Source organism: Cebus imitator, unplaced genomic scaffold (assembly GCF_001604975.1).
Source record: "Cebus imitator isolate Cc_AM_T3 unplaced genomic scaffold, Cebus_imitator-1.0 Scaffold120, whole genome shotgun sequence".
NCBI lineage: Eukaryota > Metazoa > Chordata > Mammalia > Primates > Cebidae > Cebus > Cebus imitator.
In genome coordinates, this window is record NW_016107435.1 from 3,679,028 (window position 1) to 3,693,182 (window position 14,155).

Sequence of the window (14,155 nt, forward strand, 5' to 3'; positions counted from 1 at the left end):
TTTGGAAAGGGGAAGGGCATGGATTTCCCCAACTCAGGAAAACTGAAATCTTAAAATGTCTCCAGGTTATCTTACACTGTAACTTTATGGCCTGAAGCAGATCTCCCCACATCCCACCACATTCCCAGATCCGAGAGCTGCGGACCTCAACTTCATCCTCACCTTCAGCAACACATCATCATCTCTGTTCAGGGCCAGTTTGTGCTACAATTTAGCGGACAGATGTGAGTGGGTGGTGGTGGGAAAGCCTTCTATGACAATTTTTAGTGAACATCTTTGTTTTTCTTATTTAAAAAGTCAATGGATTTTAATTTTTTAAATATTATGACTGTATTTGTACATTTTGCTTGTATTAGGTGTTTTTACATTAATTATAATTTTTATTATAAGGACAAGCTCTGACTCAGTACTGATGTTCTTTAGAGCCCAATTACACATTTCATTTTATTTTAGTTTAGCAAGAAAGCCACAAAATAAAAATCTACATTAAAATATGTGTGTACAAAAAATCAGATTCCCAGCCTATTCCTGTTTACAATTGCAGCAACATTAAAATGTAACACAACAAATACATTTTTTTCTTCTCTCCTGCGATCGCCAAAGAAAAAAAAATACGTCTTTTGATTTGTGGCTGCGGTTGCTTAATCTTCCCGAGTTTCATATTTTTTCATCTGTAGGAGGGGAATATTATTCAATTTGGAGCACTGTTGTAATGATTAAACGCAGTCGAAGATGAAAAGTGCCCAGTGCAATTAGCAATCCTTCAATCAAAATTAGCTAGCTAGCTAGCTGGATGGCTAAATAATGCTTCTCTCCATCCAGAATTTCCAGTTGTTCATTAGGTATGCACATTCAACTTTTTACTTAGGTAATTTTAAATGTGTCCCAGGGGCAACTGTCCTGCTATAAAGATGCTGTTTTGCTGAACGTTTATAAAATGCTTAGCTTCTTCTCACCTAATACACTTAGTCTGTTACAAATTAAATGTCAATTATAGAAAAAGTAAAGCCTTGAGCTACTGAAGGCCAAGTCACCTCGCTGAAGTTTGGATGAGTCGCTTCACTAGTGCACATGCAATCCTGACCTGGAGATCATGTGAGTTTCTGCGTTAGAAGGCAACCACCTGATCGCTCCCAGCGCAGCCAATCAGGAGAGTGTGTTGCCACCACACCCACCTGCTCCGCGCTTTCCCCGGGAGAGGAGCCAGCATGCCTGCTTTTTTTTTTTAATCCGGGCTAAGCTGCTACGAATTAAGTCTTCCTGGAAATCTCTGCAACTCTAATGGATGTGCTAATGGCACAGTTCACTCCAAACTGGATTCATATTTAAATATTACATATCCTCAAACTCTTGAGTGCTTTGATTTTGTTATCTGGTTAGCCTGGGAAACCATTATAAAAAAATACTTTACAAATATCAGACTTTCCCTTAGCAATTACATAAAATCTCCTTGCAGTTCCCTGAAAGGCACAGAAGTGCAGTTTGGTTTGATTGTCTTATCAAAGGACATTTACGCATGAAAATAGGCTGCAGGAGTATTCTATATAAGATAGCAGGCATTTTTGCACGTCTCTTTATATGCCATTTACACCATGAACACATCCAATGCAATTGTACTCATCTTCTGTCATTTTTTAAAATTAGAGTTTATACATGATTTTTGGAGGATGGCCACATCATAGTTATTCATCCCTTGCATGGTTTCTTCTGCCACTTCTAAAGTTCTGTGGAGTTTAATTTTTAGCAGGTTTGAAGATTCTCTACATACTTTGTAGGACAGAGTGAATGTGCACAACATATTGTGTAATAATCGCAATACAAGACAGTGTGCTCTGTTGTGGTATGGAATGCAACTTAATGACAGAGCTTTGTTGTGCACAATAGTAACCTTTGAATTATCTGGGTATTATCAATTTTTTTTCATTTTTTGAGAAAAACTTAAAAAGTGAGCCCAGTTTTTAAAAAGCCTTTCATTGTTCTAACCTACAAATGTACATTGTGTGTTCTTGTGTGTAGTGATGGAGGGCGGGATGAGTAAAGAAGACATTAAAAATATTCAGACCATGAATATAGTGAATTGGAGGCTCTGATTTGATGAGCCAGTTTCTCAGCCATAAACTGGGAGGGGGTGGGGGGTAGAGTTCATTGTCCTTTATGGCTATTACAAATACCTTATATTTAAGAAGATATTTAAAATTACTCCAAGCATTTTTGGCAGAAAGGCACAGTATTCAATGTGATTTTTTTTCTTATTTTATGTGCATGCCTCTCACCCATTTAAAAATAGCTTTTTTGACCTCTAATTTAAATACTATATAATTCCCCCGGTTAAAGAGCACAATTCTATTGTTTTTAGTATATTTACAGAGTTGCGCAGCATCACAATAATGTAATCTAGAGCGTTGTCATCAACTCCCCCCAAATCTCCCTATTCTTCCCCTCCCCTATTAACTACCCAGCCCCAGGCAACCACTGATCTACTTTCGGTCTCTATAGATTTGCCTATTTGTGGACACTTTAAATAGAATCATACAATATGTGTCTTTTGTGACGATCTTCTTTCACTTATCATAACTCAGGATGGCTTTAGATTATTTGACCTTAATGTACTACCTCTGAACATAAAATATTATCCTTGCATTCCTTGATGAGTTTGAGGATTGAGAATAATTTGCATGAGGCAAAAATTAGAAACTAGTTAGAGCAAGTGGGCTTTTCTCCATCACATAAGCTGATCCATCTTGCCAATGTTAAAATACCAGATTGTACAAGCACAAGCTGGGACGCAATGTGAGTCCCTGCATCCCTACATTGACTTTGCGGGGGTGGGGGTGGAGGGGGGTGGGGATGGAGTGCGGGGTGAGGGGGGACGACTGCAAGTGATAAACAGGACTCATCAAATGAGGGGTAAAGTGTCGATCAAATGTAATTTAACAGCTATACTTTCCCTCCTTGGAAAACAGGTGATTGTTGAGTATTCAACATGAATCTAAATAAACCTTGCGTTTGGTGCTTAGCCAGGGGGCCCCGGGAGAGTGGAACCCCTTAGGCTAAGCTAACAGGAGCCTAACAGAGCAAGTTTTTCCATCTGCCCTTTCCCCGTCTTCTCGTTGGCAGGGTTGATCCTCATTACCGTTTGCTCAAACGTTTGGAAATGAATTTAGGGCCCTCCCCCCAACTTATGGTTTTATAGCCAATAGGTGATGAGGTTTATTTGCATATTTCCAGTCACATAAGCAGCGCTGGCGTGAAAACAGTGTCAGACTCCATTCCCTCTCTTCCTCCTCTCCTCAAGGGAAAGCTGCCCACTTCTAGCTGCCCTGCCCTTCCCTTAAAGAGCGACTTGCCCAGCGCCAGACCGCGGCTCCAGCCCTCTCCCGCCCGTGGCTCAGCCCGTCCATCAGTCCGTCCGCGCCTTGCAGCTCCTCCAGAGGGACGCGCCCTGAGATGGAGAGCAAAGCCCTGCTCCTGCTGGCCCTGGCCGTGTGGCTCCAGAGTCTGACCGCCTCCCGCGGAGGGGTGGCCGCCGCCGACCGTAAGTTTTGCACGCAATTTCCCCTCCACCTGCAGACCCGGCGGTGGCAGCTTTCTCCCGAACTGAGGATGGGACGGAGGAAGTTGGAAGGGGCTGCGGCTGCACCCGGGGACTCTCCCAGCCTGGACACTCGCCCCGAAAGGGTCCGTGGAGTGGGATCCAGGAGGGGCTGGAAGGGAATCTCCCCGCGATCGCGAAGCGGCGGCCCCCTGTTCCCGCTTTTTCTCTCCGGGGTTCCGGGTTTCCCCTTCCACTCTGGCTGGGACAGCGTCCCGGGCGCGCGGGCTCCGTTGGAGAGGTTCGGGGTGTGGGGGGCGGGACTGCGGAGGCGGGGAGTAAGGGCCCATCTGGCGGTGACCTGCAGTCACTTCCCTGCCGGAGGGGCCCTGGAATGAAAGGCGCGCGGACCAAGGTGACCTCAGCTTGGCTGGGGCTGCGGCTCAGCCCTCGCCCCGGGACGCGAGAGCCGACAATGTCCCCTTCTGGGGAAGCCAGGGCGCGGGAGGCATTCCGGGCATCTGAGCCACTCGAGACACGCTCGCCCTCGGCGGGACCTCTAGCTCCGCTGTGGGAGTGGCAGTGGGTGTGCGGGTGGAGAAGGGACGCGTGGTGCGGAGTCCTGGGGACATGGCATCCAGTCCGCTATCTGGCGCCCGGGACTCTCTCCAGCTCCCAGGCTCGCACACCCCTCTTTTCTTAGTGCCCCAGCGAGGGGCTGACCCTCCCGAAAACGTGGCGCAGTGAATAGAAATCTGTGGCCGCCGACTCGGGGGCTGCCTGGTCTGCACTTGGCCACCCTTCCTGTCCTGGGGCTGAGGTCAACTCCGGGCTCTCCGCGTCGCGGCTGGGAGCACGTGGGGTTGCCGGGTGCCGTGGGCAGGCGGTTGTCACCGCCGCCAGGGCGCCGCCCTCTCGCAGGGGTCCAGGCGTTCGAGGCCAGACAGGAATGTCTCAGACCTCCCCGCAATGGAGGAAGCCTGTTTAATGCGAACCTTGATTCGGTTAACTTGTAACAGCAACACAGGCAGCAACTGAAGCCATTCATAACAAGGGACAGTATTTGCTTTTTTCTTCCTTGCTGGAATTGCAATTAGGGCGGTGTCGCTTGGATGTGCTTTCAGGGGGCATGTACCCAGTGCTTCAAGTTTGATTGCCGCTGAACGTTTGTTTTATTTTGGCATTAAATGTTGTGAAACAACATTTTTGTTAGGTTAAAAAACAGTTGGCCAGGAGCAACAGCTCACTCATGTAGTCCGAGCACTCTGGGAGGCCGAGGCCCGAGGATAGTTTGAGGCCAGCAGTTTGAGAGCAGCCTGGGAAACATAGGGAGACACCGTCTCTACAAAAGTTAGCTGGGCGTGGTGGCATGCGCATGTGATCCCAGCTAGTCAGCAGGCTGAGGGGAGACGATCACTTGAGCCTCAGAGCTCCAGGAGACTGCAGTGAGCTGCGATGGCCCCACTGCACTCCTTCGCGGGTGACAGGGAGACCCTGTCTAAAACAAACAAAAAAAATGTGATTCCATCAAAGCAAAATTGGTTAAGACAAAAAAGTATCTTTTCTATTGGACCAGTTTGAAAACACTGTAGAGTTGATGAGAAAGTCTTCAACATCTTATGAGGAGGTATGTTCCCCTTCATACTGCTTAGCACTGACAAGATGGTAGGAGCCAACTCCAAATTCTTATTTCAGAAAGCACACCGTAGAATAATGTTATTTTCATTGCAAAACAAGCATAGAAATATGTCGGCATATTCAAGTTTTTGCTAGGCTCCCTTAGAGGTTCAAGACCCTAAATTCTTGGGAGTCAGTGTCACCTCTGTGGCTTTAGCTTCCTCAATTCCGAAATGATGAGTTTGGATGAGGCCAATGTTCTCTGAGGCCACTGTAACTCTTAATTCTTTGATTTAAGTGGACACTTACGTGAGTAATTAGTTTAATTGAGTTTTAGCCAACACATGTTTTCCTGGCTGTAAATGCATTAAGGAAGGTTTATTTCAGAGTAAACTTGAAACAGCTCCCTCTCATCCCTTCTACTTTCACTCTACTCATCCTATATATCATGCCTCTCCCAACACTGCAAATTTGTGCTTCTTTCTCCTCCAGATGCATTCATCTAGGAAGGTAAGAATTTCAGGGTGAGAAAGACATCACCGTGGTAACAGCGATGCTGGTCCTGGTAACAGAGGGCAGCGCCTCCTCTGGGCTCTTGAGTTTATTTATTCATTCTGGATTCTTTCTGAGAAGAATGTGAGGATAAGAGGCACTGCCCTCAGGAACTTTGTCCTGGGAGCCACCACTCTCTCTGCCTGGCCCCAATTAGGAAGTGTGAAGAGCTAAGGAAAAGGAGCATATGGTCAGTGCTTAGCAGCTACAGTTCTATTTGCCTGGCCTTTGTGAATTTCCAGGCTATCTTTTGAGTTGAACGTGATGGCAAAGGAAAGCAAAATAGCAGATGTCACCGGAGGAAAGCTCAGCGAGGGAGTGATTGATTAATAGCTGTGTTGAAAGGTGGGAGTCAGGTATGGGGGAAGAGTTGCAACGGAAAATTTTCACTTTCTTTCAGCAACTTATTTTTAACTCAGCTCTCTATTCTTGCTCTGTTATGGAGGAAAAACCGGGTCATAGAGTTTACTGCCTTTCTTATGCCAGATTGTTCAAGAAACTGCCTTGCAACTTACAACATTTTGCTGCTAGTTTCTTCTGTGACCACCACAAAGGCTGCATTGACTTAAATATGAAGATTTTCTAGCCATCAAAATGATGCTTGGTGATGATTTTGGATCATAAAGTGTAAGGAAAATATTCAAGACGTGAGTATCATTATTTTTTCAGGTCTGGATGAAGAGACAAATTGGATTTGCTCATAATGTAAATTCCAACTTTTATGGCAATATAAACAGCAAAAACACTCATCAGTTATATGAGCAAAAAATGCTCATCAGTGGGAGCATTTATCCATTTAATGAATTTGTCACCACAGTGAACAAATATAGCCTTTTTTATTAACAGAGGCTTTCTAACCTGGGAGTAGAGTCTTTGTCACAGTGCTTTTGTCACACTCTGCCTTTGCAAAAGTTGAAGGCTCCATTAGTTTCTGAAGGAGTAATAGGATAGGTTTCCAACCTACTCAGAGGCTAAGAGTTTGAAATTTACTCTGAACGATGTCTGTTTATTAGACTGCATAACTGCACTTTGCTGTCTTGTGGCCATTTTGAGATTGTGTGCATTGACGCCGTTTGGGTACCCAACAAAAGTTACTTCATATAAATATCTACTATAAAGGAATGGATTATCTTACTTAGGTGATGTAAATTCTGCTGGAAGTGAGCCTATTAAACTTGTGTCAATTCACTCTTTTTGCTCGTCCCAGTCTGTGCTCTCAGAATGATCAAATGCTATCTAAGTAGTTTGGTGATTTTGACTTTTTGAATGAATAAAAGAAAATGTCTCCCATCATTATTTGACAGAACAGAACAAAGGTGACCCAGGTGGCGTGGCCACCCTTTGTCTAATCCAGCCACAGTATTCAAGTACTCAGTACCCTTTTCTGTGTGTGCTTATCCGTGTTTTCACAAATGTTGAAGTCTTTCTATGCACTCAGGTAGTGGTAATGCCATTCTGGCTTGGATTAATATGAGTATAGTGCAGAAGTTTAGAGAAGCTTTTAAGTAGCATGAAAAGTCAGATGCTTCTGGAAGGATGGTGTTGAATGAAGGTCAATGGATCTGCATTTAGATATCAATAGCCCTTCATTTGAGATATAGCTATCATGACATCAACGATGTACTTTTGAAAAAATTTGGTTGCAGAATTAATTATGGTGAACAATAGTGTGAGTGTTAGCACTTATATTTTAACTAAAAAGAAGAGCGCCCCAGTCTTTATCCAGGCTTCCCTTCAATAAAACAATTGTTAGCAAAGTAATCATGGACTTTCAGCAACAAGAAGAAAGTAGTCTCAGATTAACCATGTAAACATTTTGTATTTCACTTTAAAAATCTTAACTTAAATATGCCGACGTGATGACACTCAACCAAATTATTCCATTAACCAGTCCACAAGATCCCATGGAATAATGATGGCTTACACTTGTTCACACTTGATGGTCTACTTCAACTGGGCAATTTTAACACACATCTGTGAACCTATTCTTTTTTTGTTTGTTTGTTTTGCTTTGTTTTTGTTTGAGACGGAGTTTCACTCTTGTTACCCAGACTGGAGTGCAATGGCGCGATCTCGGCTCACCGCAACCTCCGCCTCCTGGGTTCAGGCAATTCTCCTGCCTCAGCCTCCTGAGAAGCTGGGATTACAGGCACGCGCCACCATGCCCAGCTAATTTTTTGTAGTTTTAGTAGAGACGGAGTTTCACCATGTTGACCAGGATGGTCTTGATCTCTTGACCTCGTGATCCACCCGCCTCGGCCTCCCACAGTGCTGGGATTACAGGCGTGTGCCACCGCGCCCGGCCCGGAATCTATTCTTTAACCCGTCTCTTCAGTAGTGTGGAAGGTTAGCCCTAATACTGAAGAAAATTCAGTGTAAAATTCAGGTGATACATACAGGATTATTTTTTACTATTCCAATAATAAAACATGTTTTATAAAAAGTAAACCTGCTGGTTTGATAAAGCATTGTTAAATTGGAATATCTGAACAGACTAATGAATTCAGTGTGATCATGATATCGATGTTTTTCTTCACCAAATCGATCAAGTAATTCAGTTTGTTCTTTGATATCCTACAGACACTGCCTGAGTCAGTAACTATGACCATCAGTCTCAAAGAGCAAATGAATTACTGAGGAAGCTCTATAGGAGTGAGAGAAAAGGGGAGAGAGAGAGAGAGAAAGGGGTGGGGAGATAAAGGGACAGTAGAAATTCCAAAGATAATTGCATTATCATTGAGCTCTTGTACCTCATGTCATTGCATAAATGTTAATCTTACTCATGTGATAACTTTGATCTGCCTTTAGAGCACTATCTGTTGCTTTCCTGATATGCTCAGCGCTTCCCTCTTTCTAGCAACAAGAATTCACACTCTTCCCCTCTATACATTTATCTTTCTCTATGTGCTTTAACTTCTCAACATAATTTTCTTTCTGTGTGTTATTATGTATATTAGAATAAATTGTCTTTGTTTACACACTCAGATTTGTAGTTATTTAGGAATTTAGGAATAAAGATTACATAGTCAGGAAAGGCATAATTTATAAATTGAATATTAACCAAAACTTTCCCTGTAATGCTTAATATGGACGTTTCTGATGGGCCTGATTCGCAAGTTGTACAGAGATACTAAGTTAAATTCAAGATGGAAGTCCTTCCCTTCCTTCCCTTCCGTTCTTCCTTCCCTCCCTCCCTCTCTCCCCACCTACTGTACTCCTTCTCTTTCTCAATTCTAAGGTGGCCTTAATTTCTAAGGGACACAGTAAAAGACAGTCTAGTTGGGTGAGTGCAGTAACTAATATTATTTCCATGTGTGGAAAATAATAGTTACCTTAGTAACAGTTGCATCATATCAGTTCATCTGCCACCCAATAGCAATCACAGTGTGCACTGAGACAACTAAATATACTGACTGCCCTGCAGCCAGGGTCCATCTTCCCACCCATCTCTACATGGTCTAAGTCAGTTGCCAGAGAGCTGACTGAGGTTTGGGAAGCACATTCATCTTTAGGACACCGAGACATCCTCGGCGGGTTGCAGACACAGGTAGTGTGAAAATGATCAGAACATCCAAGAGAAGGAAAGTTTGACTAAGTGCCAGTAAGATTTATGATTTCATATCTGACATAGAATTGAAACCATCTCATAGCTCATAGAGTGGCACTATTTTCCTGTCAAATTCAAATCATTTTCTTTAAAAATGAAATCATAGTCTCCAAATACAAATTTCCTGGAGAATGTGTAAATTTCATATTTTTCTTTACATGCTCTGGACCCAACAGAGGGAAATTGGAGCTGTCAGTGAGCCATACATGCAATCTGCTATAGGATCTATGGATTGAATAGACTTTTTTTCATGGAACTACACAAAGGCAGTCTTAGTCATTTCAAAGAAAATTTGTGGTCATTTCAAAACCACCAGCAATTCCAGGGACACCAAATTGCATAATTGTAGGGGAAAGTGGACTAAAAGTGAATGGCAGCCTCTGGGTTATACCGAGCAATAGTCTTAAAATATCAGTTTGGCAAATAGGTGGTAAGCTAGATTTGTCTGCCAGGTTGTTCAGATCATCTCTGCTGTAAAAAGATTGATAATCAGATATGTTAAAATAAGACTAGAGAGGAGGTATGAGCTATTTAAGGTGGAAAGATGTGGGAGAGGGTAAAATTAGTTTTAAATTTTCTGAAGCACTTTTTAACAGGAAAAGAAGTTCTTGGGCACTAAAAGCAGAATTATATTAAGAGTACTCAATACTCTTTTCCATTATTGGAGAAATAGTAAAGGTACCAGAGTGCTTTCTGGTTGGGAAGGAAGAAGATGACCAACATCTTCAAACAAAGATGAGAAATAGAGCATATTCTTGGTGAATGGATTCACGTGCAGTTTTACTATATGCAAATAAAAAGAGCTTTAAAGATCAGTAGTTTAGCACAGATTCTTGTTTGAATAAATTATCTTAGAGTGTTTACCCATTGTAACAAAACTCCTTTTCTCATAAATAGAATCATTACGAAATTGCTCCTACATTTTAGATGATGGAGGTTTGTGTGCACGTGTGTGTGTATTTGTGTGTAATCAACTCATTGTGTATTTCTTAAACCATAATACTGTTTAAGGAATTGTGGAAAATAATTACTCAAAAGGAAAATGTTGGCCAGTCCTCAGAAAATTAGATAAGGCTGATTCAAATGCCTGTACTTTCTCTGTTGTTACTATGACACTCTTATTTTTATTCTTGGCTTGACTTCTGCAGTTATTTTGAATTTATAGATTTTCACATTTTGAGTTGAAAAAAAAGAGCAAATTTAGATTAAGAAATGAGACATAGTCCTAGCAGCCTCATTAATCTGAAAGTTTTGAATGGTAAAACCTAAAATCTACAAGTTATTACCTTCTTATAGTAAATAGGTAGGTTTTATTTATTTTTTTTACTTTTTTACTTGAAAAGTAATTAAATGACTTCCCTTAATATAACTTCCCTTTGATTGTGCTCTGCTTTGTGAAGTCTGATTTTATTTGCAATATAATTTACTTCAACTATGCACTGTACCCCATGAAGATTTAGTAGCATTTATCAACATTGTCCATAGTTTCAAAAAGTAGGTTCTCTTTCTCTTCTTACCTAGTTTGGAATTAACTATGAAGAACCAGAGTGAACCCTTTCTACAACCAGCTTTGCTGTGGTTTTCAAGTTTTGCCTTTGTGTGGAAGATTGCAATGACATAGTGAGCAAAGAAATATTTGGGAAGAGAATTAACCATGGCTCATACCTAGCATGAATATTTCTGAACAACCTATTAAATGATTTCTTAGAACATTTTGAAGTATATCTTGCCATAGGGTTGGGAACAATTTCATACAAAAACTTCCGCATGCTTTCAATTTTCTTTAAAAAATGTTTTTAAAATTATTTTATTAATAATAGAGGCCAGGCCCGATGGCTCGCACCTGTAATCCCAGCACTTTAGGAGGCTGAGGTGGGCAAATCACTTAAGGCCAGGAGTTCAAAACCAGCCTGGCCAACATTGTGAAACCTCATCTCTACTAAAAATAAAAAAATTAGCTGGGCCCGGTGGCTCATACCTATAATCTCAACACTTTAGTGGGCCAAGGCAGGTGGATCACTTTAGGCCAGGAGATAGAGACCATCCTGGGCAACATGGCAAAACTTCGTCTCTACAAGAAATACAAATTAGCCTGGTGTGGTAACACACACCCGTGATCCCAGCTACTCAGGAAGCTGAGGTGGGAGGATCACTTAAGGGTGAGGCTGCAGTGAGCCAAGATCACATCACTGCACTCCTTTGGCCTGGGCCAGAGAATGAGACTCTGTTTCAAAACAATAACTATAACAACAAAAAACCGCAAATAGTAGAACTATATCACACAAGATCCATGCATGAGTTGATATTCTCTAGGAAAGCAAGTTTCAAAGTAGACCTCAGAGGCCTGGTTCTGGTCCTCACTTTCCCACTAATAGTAGGATAACCTCAGCCAAGTCACTTAAATTCACATCTTGAGAGAAGATTGAATTAACTAAGGAATCTCCAAATAGCAGTTCACATACTTGAAATCGTGAACGTACACACACACACCCTGACTGAGGAAAGCTACAGGAGAGGCTGGAAGACTTGTGAAAATCTTGGCTCAGAGTTAAGGCTGTCTCTCTGTCAACTTTGATCAATGCTGGAGGATCTGTTGTTCTCTTGAAATCCACATTTGTTTTTGGAAAAATTTTCAGAAACAAAAATAGCATCAGTGGTGGTTGCCTGTGAACCTAAAACATACCATTCCAACAAATAAAACCAAGCAACTCTCCAGTTAACCTTATATCCAATTTTTTCTTCACAGACAGAAGAGATTTTATAGACATTGAAAGTAAATTTGCCCTAAGGACCCCTGAAGACACAGCTGAGGACACTTGCCACCTCATTCCTGGAGTAGCAGAGTCTGTGGCTACCTGCCACTTCAATCACAGCAGCAAAACCTTCGTGGTGATCCACGGCTGGACGGTAAGGGAGGCTCTTTGGGGAAGACTGGATTGGGGTTGACCAGGTATCCTGATGGGTCTGTCCTAGTTGTTGGGGACCCAGTGATGGGTCCACACCCCATATCTCTCATGGCTCTCCTTTACATTTGAATATGGCTCTGGCACAGGTGGGATCTGAAGCCACAGGTTCATGAGAACTCCCCCTAGGCAGTGCCAGCCTTCATTGTAACACTGTACCTGGTTGGTGCCCTTGAGCCAGAGCTTCCTGGGAGGTGGGAAAAACATGCTGCCCAGCCATAGAGCAGAAGATAGGTGATTGCTGTGGGGAACTGGTGGAATCCTGGCATGATCCTGCATCATCCAGCACATTGCCAGGAGAACCATTCTAAAGGAGACAGTCTGGAAGAGTGAGGAGAGGGCTGGAGTGGAGTGAGGAAGCATGGGGTCTGTGCTGGCTTTGCCATTCTCCAGCTCTGTGCAGTGGGTCAAGTCACTTGTCATCTCTGGGCCTCCATTTACTGATCCATAAAGCAGAGGCTGAACTAGATATACCTAAGGACACTCTACTTCCAGAATTTTCCAGGTGGAAACTTTAGGGAGCTTTCCTAGAAATTACACAAAAAGAGCTGGGCAGGGAACTGACATGCCAGATGATTACAAAAAGTAAAAGTGTGATTAAATTTACTTTTAAAAAATATTGATAAAAGTCCCCTCTCTAAAGTCACATAGTCACTTTACATTATGTAGTCCTTGCTTAGTTTGTTTTAAAATTTTTCAATCCCGAGTAGATTGTGTCATTTTTTAAAAGGATTTATGTAAAATGGATTTCTAAAGATGTATTATCTATCCATTATGTCAGAGCTTGTGAATATTATAATACTAATTTCTAGTGAGAAGAACTAGCTAAAAATAACATTTATCTAGTCCACATTTCTTTCCCTACATAATTTAAATGCCTTTGTTGCTGACTGAAGAGGAAAATTGCCATAATTTTTATAGAAGTGAAGACTGCTACTAACAGAATTCATACCGATGTTTAATAAAATATATCTATTTACTAGTGTTAACATAATAAATTCAATATTTTATGATAAAAGCTCAAATTCCTAAACATAAGTCCTTTTATATTTTAATAAGTGTAAGTAGGAAAAAAAAAATTTTTTTTGTTGAGATGGAGTCTCACTTTGTTGCCCAGTCTGGAGTGCAGTGGCCAATCTTGGCTCACTGCAATCTTTGTCTCCCAGGTTCAAGCGATTCTCCTGCCTTAGCCTCCCAAGTAGCTGGGACTACAGGTGCCTGCCACCACACCTGGCTTATTTTGTATTTTTAGTAGAAGTGGAGTTTCACCCTGTTGGCCAGGCTGGTCTTGAACTCCTGACCTCAAATGATCCACCCACCTCGGCCTCCCAAAGTGTTGGGATTATAGGCATGAGCCACTGTGTCTGGCCCAGAAAAAGCAATCTGTAGGGGCACTTTGGTTACATACAGAACTTGGCTTTGAATACTTTTCAAAAAATTTGAGCTTAATAAACACATTTATACAACAGAAATAAACTGAATATCTCAGACATCTCAATCTTATCCCTGAGAGACTTGGGAAGTTGTAGAAAAACATGTTTCTTTTTTATGCTAAGATGACATGACCAACCCAATATCAACAGATGGTGCCACTTCCTATCATTGGTCCTACAGCCCCACTAAGCCCACCTGCATCTTTCATGTCCTGCGTCCTGACATTTTGAGTGCCTGAGCCCAGAGACTGGTGTCTGGCTGTGGGACTGAGTTGGGTCTGTGCAAGAACTAAGCCAGCCATGCTGATCTTAGCTTATCTCAGTGAACTCACTGGCAGGGTCAGGTGACCCACCTGGTACAGGTGGCAGGGAAGGCTTCAGTTCAACTGCGTGTCTGAAAACCAAAGATTTAAAACATAGTAATTACTGAACCTCGGAAGAAAAGCTCAGA

The 14,155-nt window shown here is 42.3% G+C and overlaps 1 protein-coding gene across 1 annotated transcript in view; it reads left to right on the plus strand.

Moving 5' to 3' along the window:
• The first annotated feature begins 2,775 nt into the window (after positions 1-2,775).
• Positions 2,776-14,155, plus strand: part of LPL (lipoprotein lipase) — a 28,497-nt gene continuing 17,117 nt past the window's right edge. The window contains exons 1-2 of the mRNA XM_017539699.2: positions 2,776-3,535; positions 12,055-12,215. Coding sequence (XP_017395188.1) covers positions 3,448-3,535; positions 12,055-12,215 — 249 coding nt within the window. The 5' untranslated portion in view covers positions 2,776-3,447. The remainder of the gene's footprint in view (positions 3,536-12,054; positions 12,216-14,155) is intronic.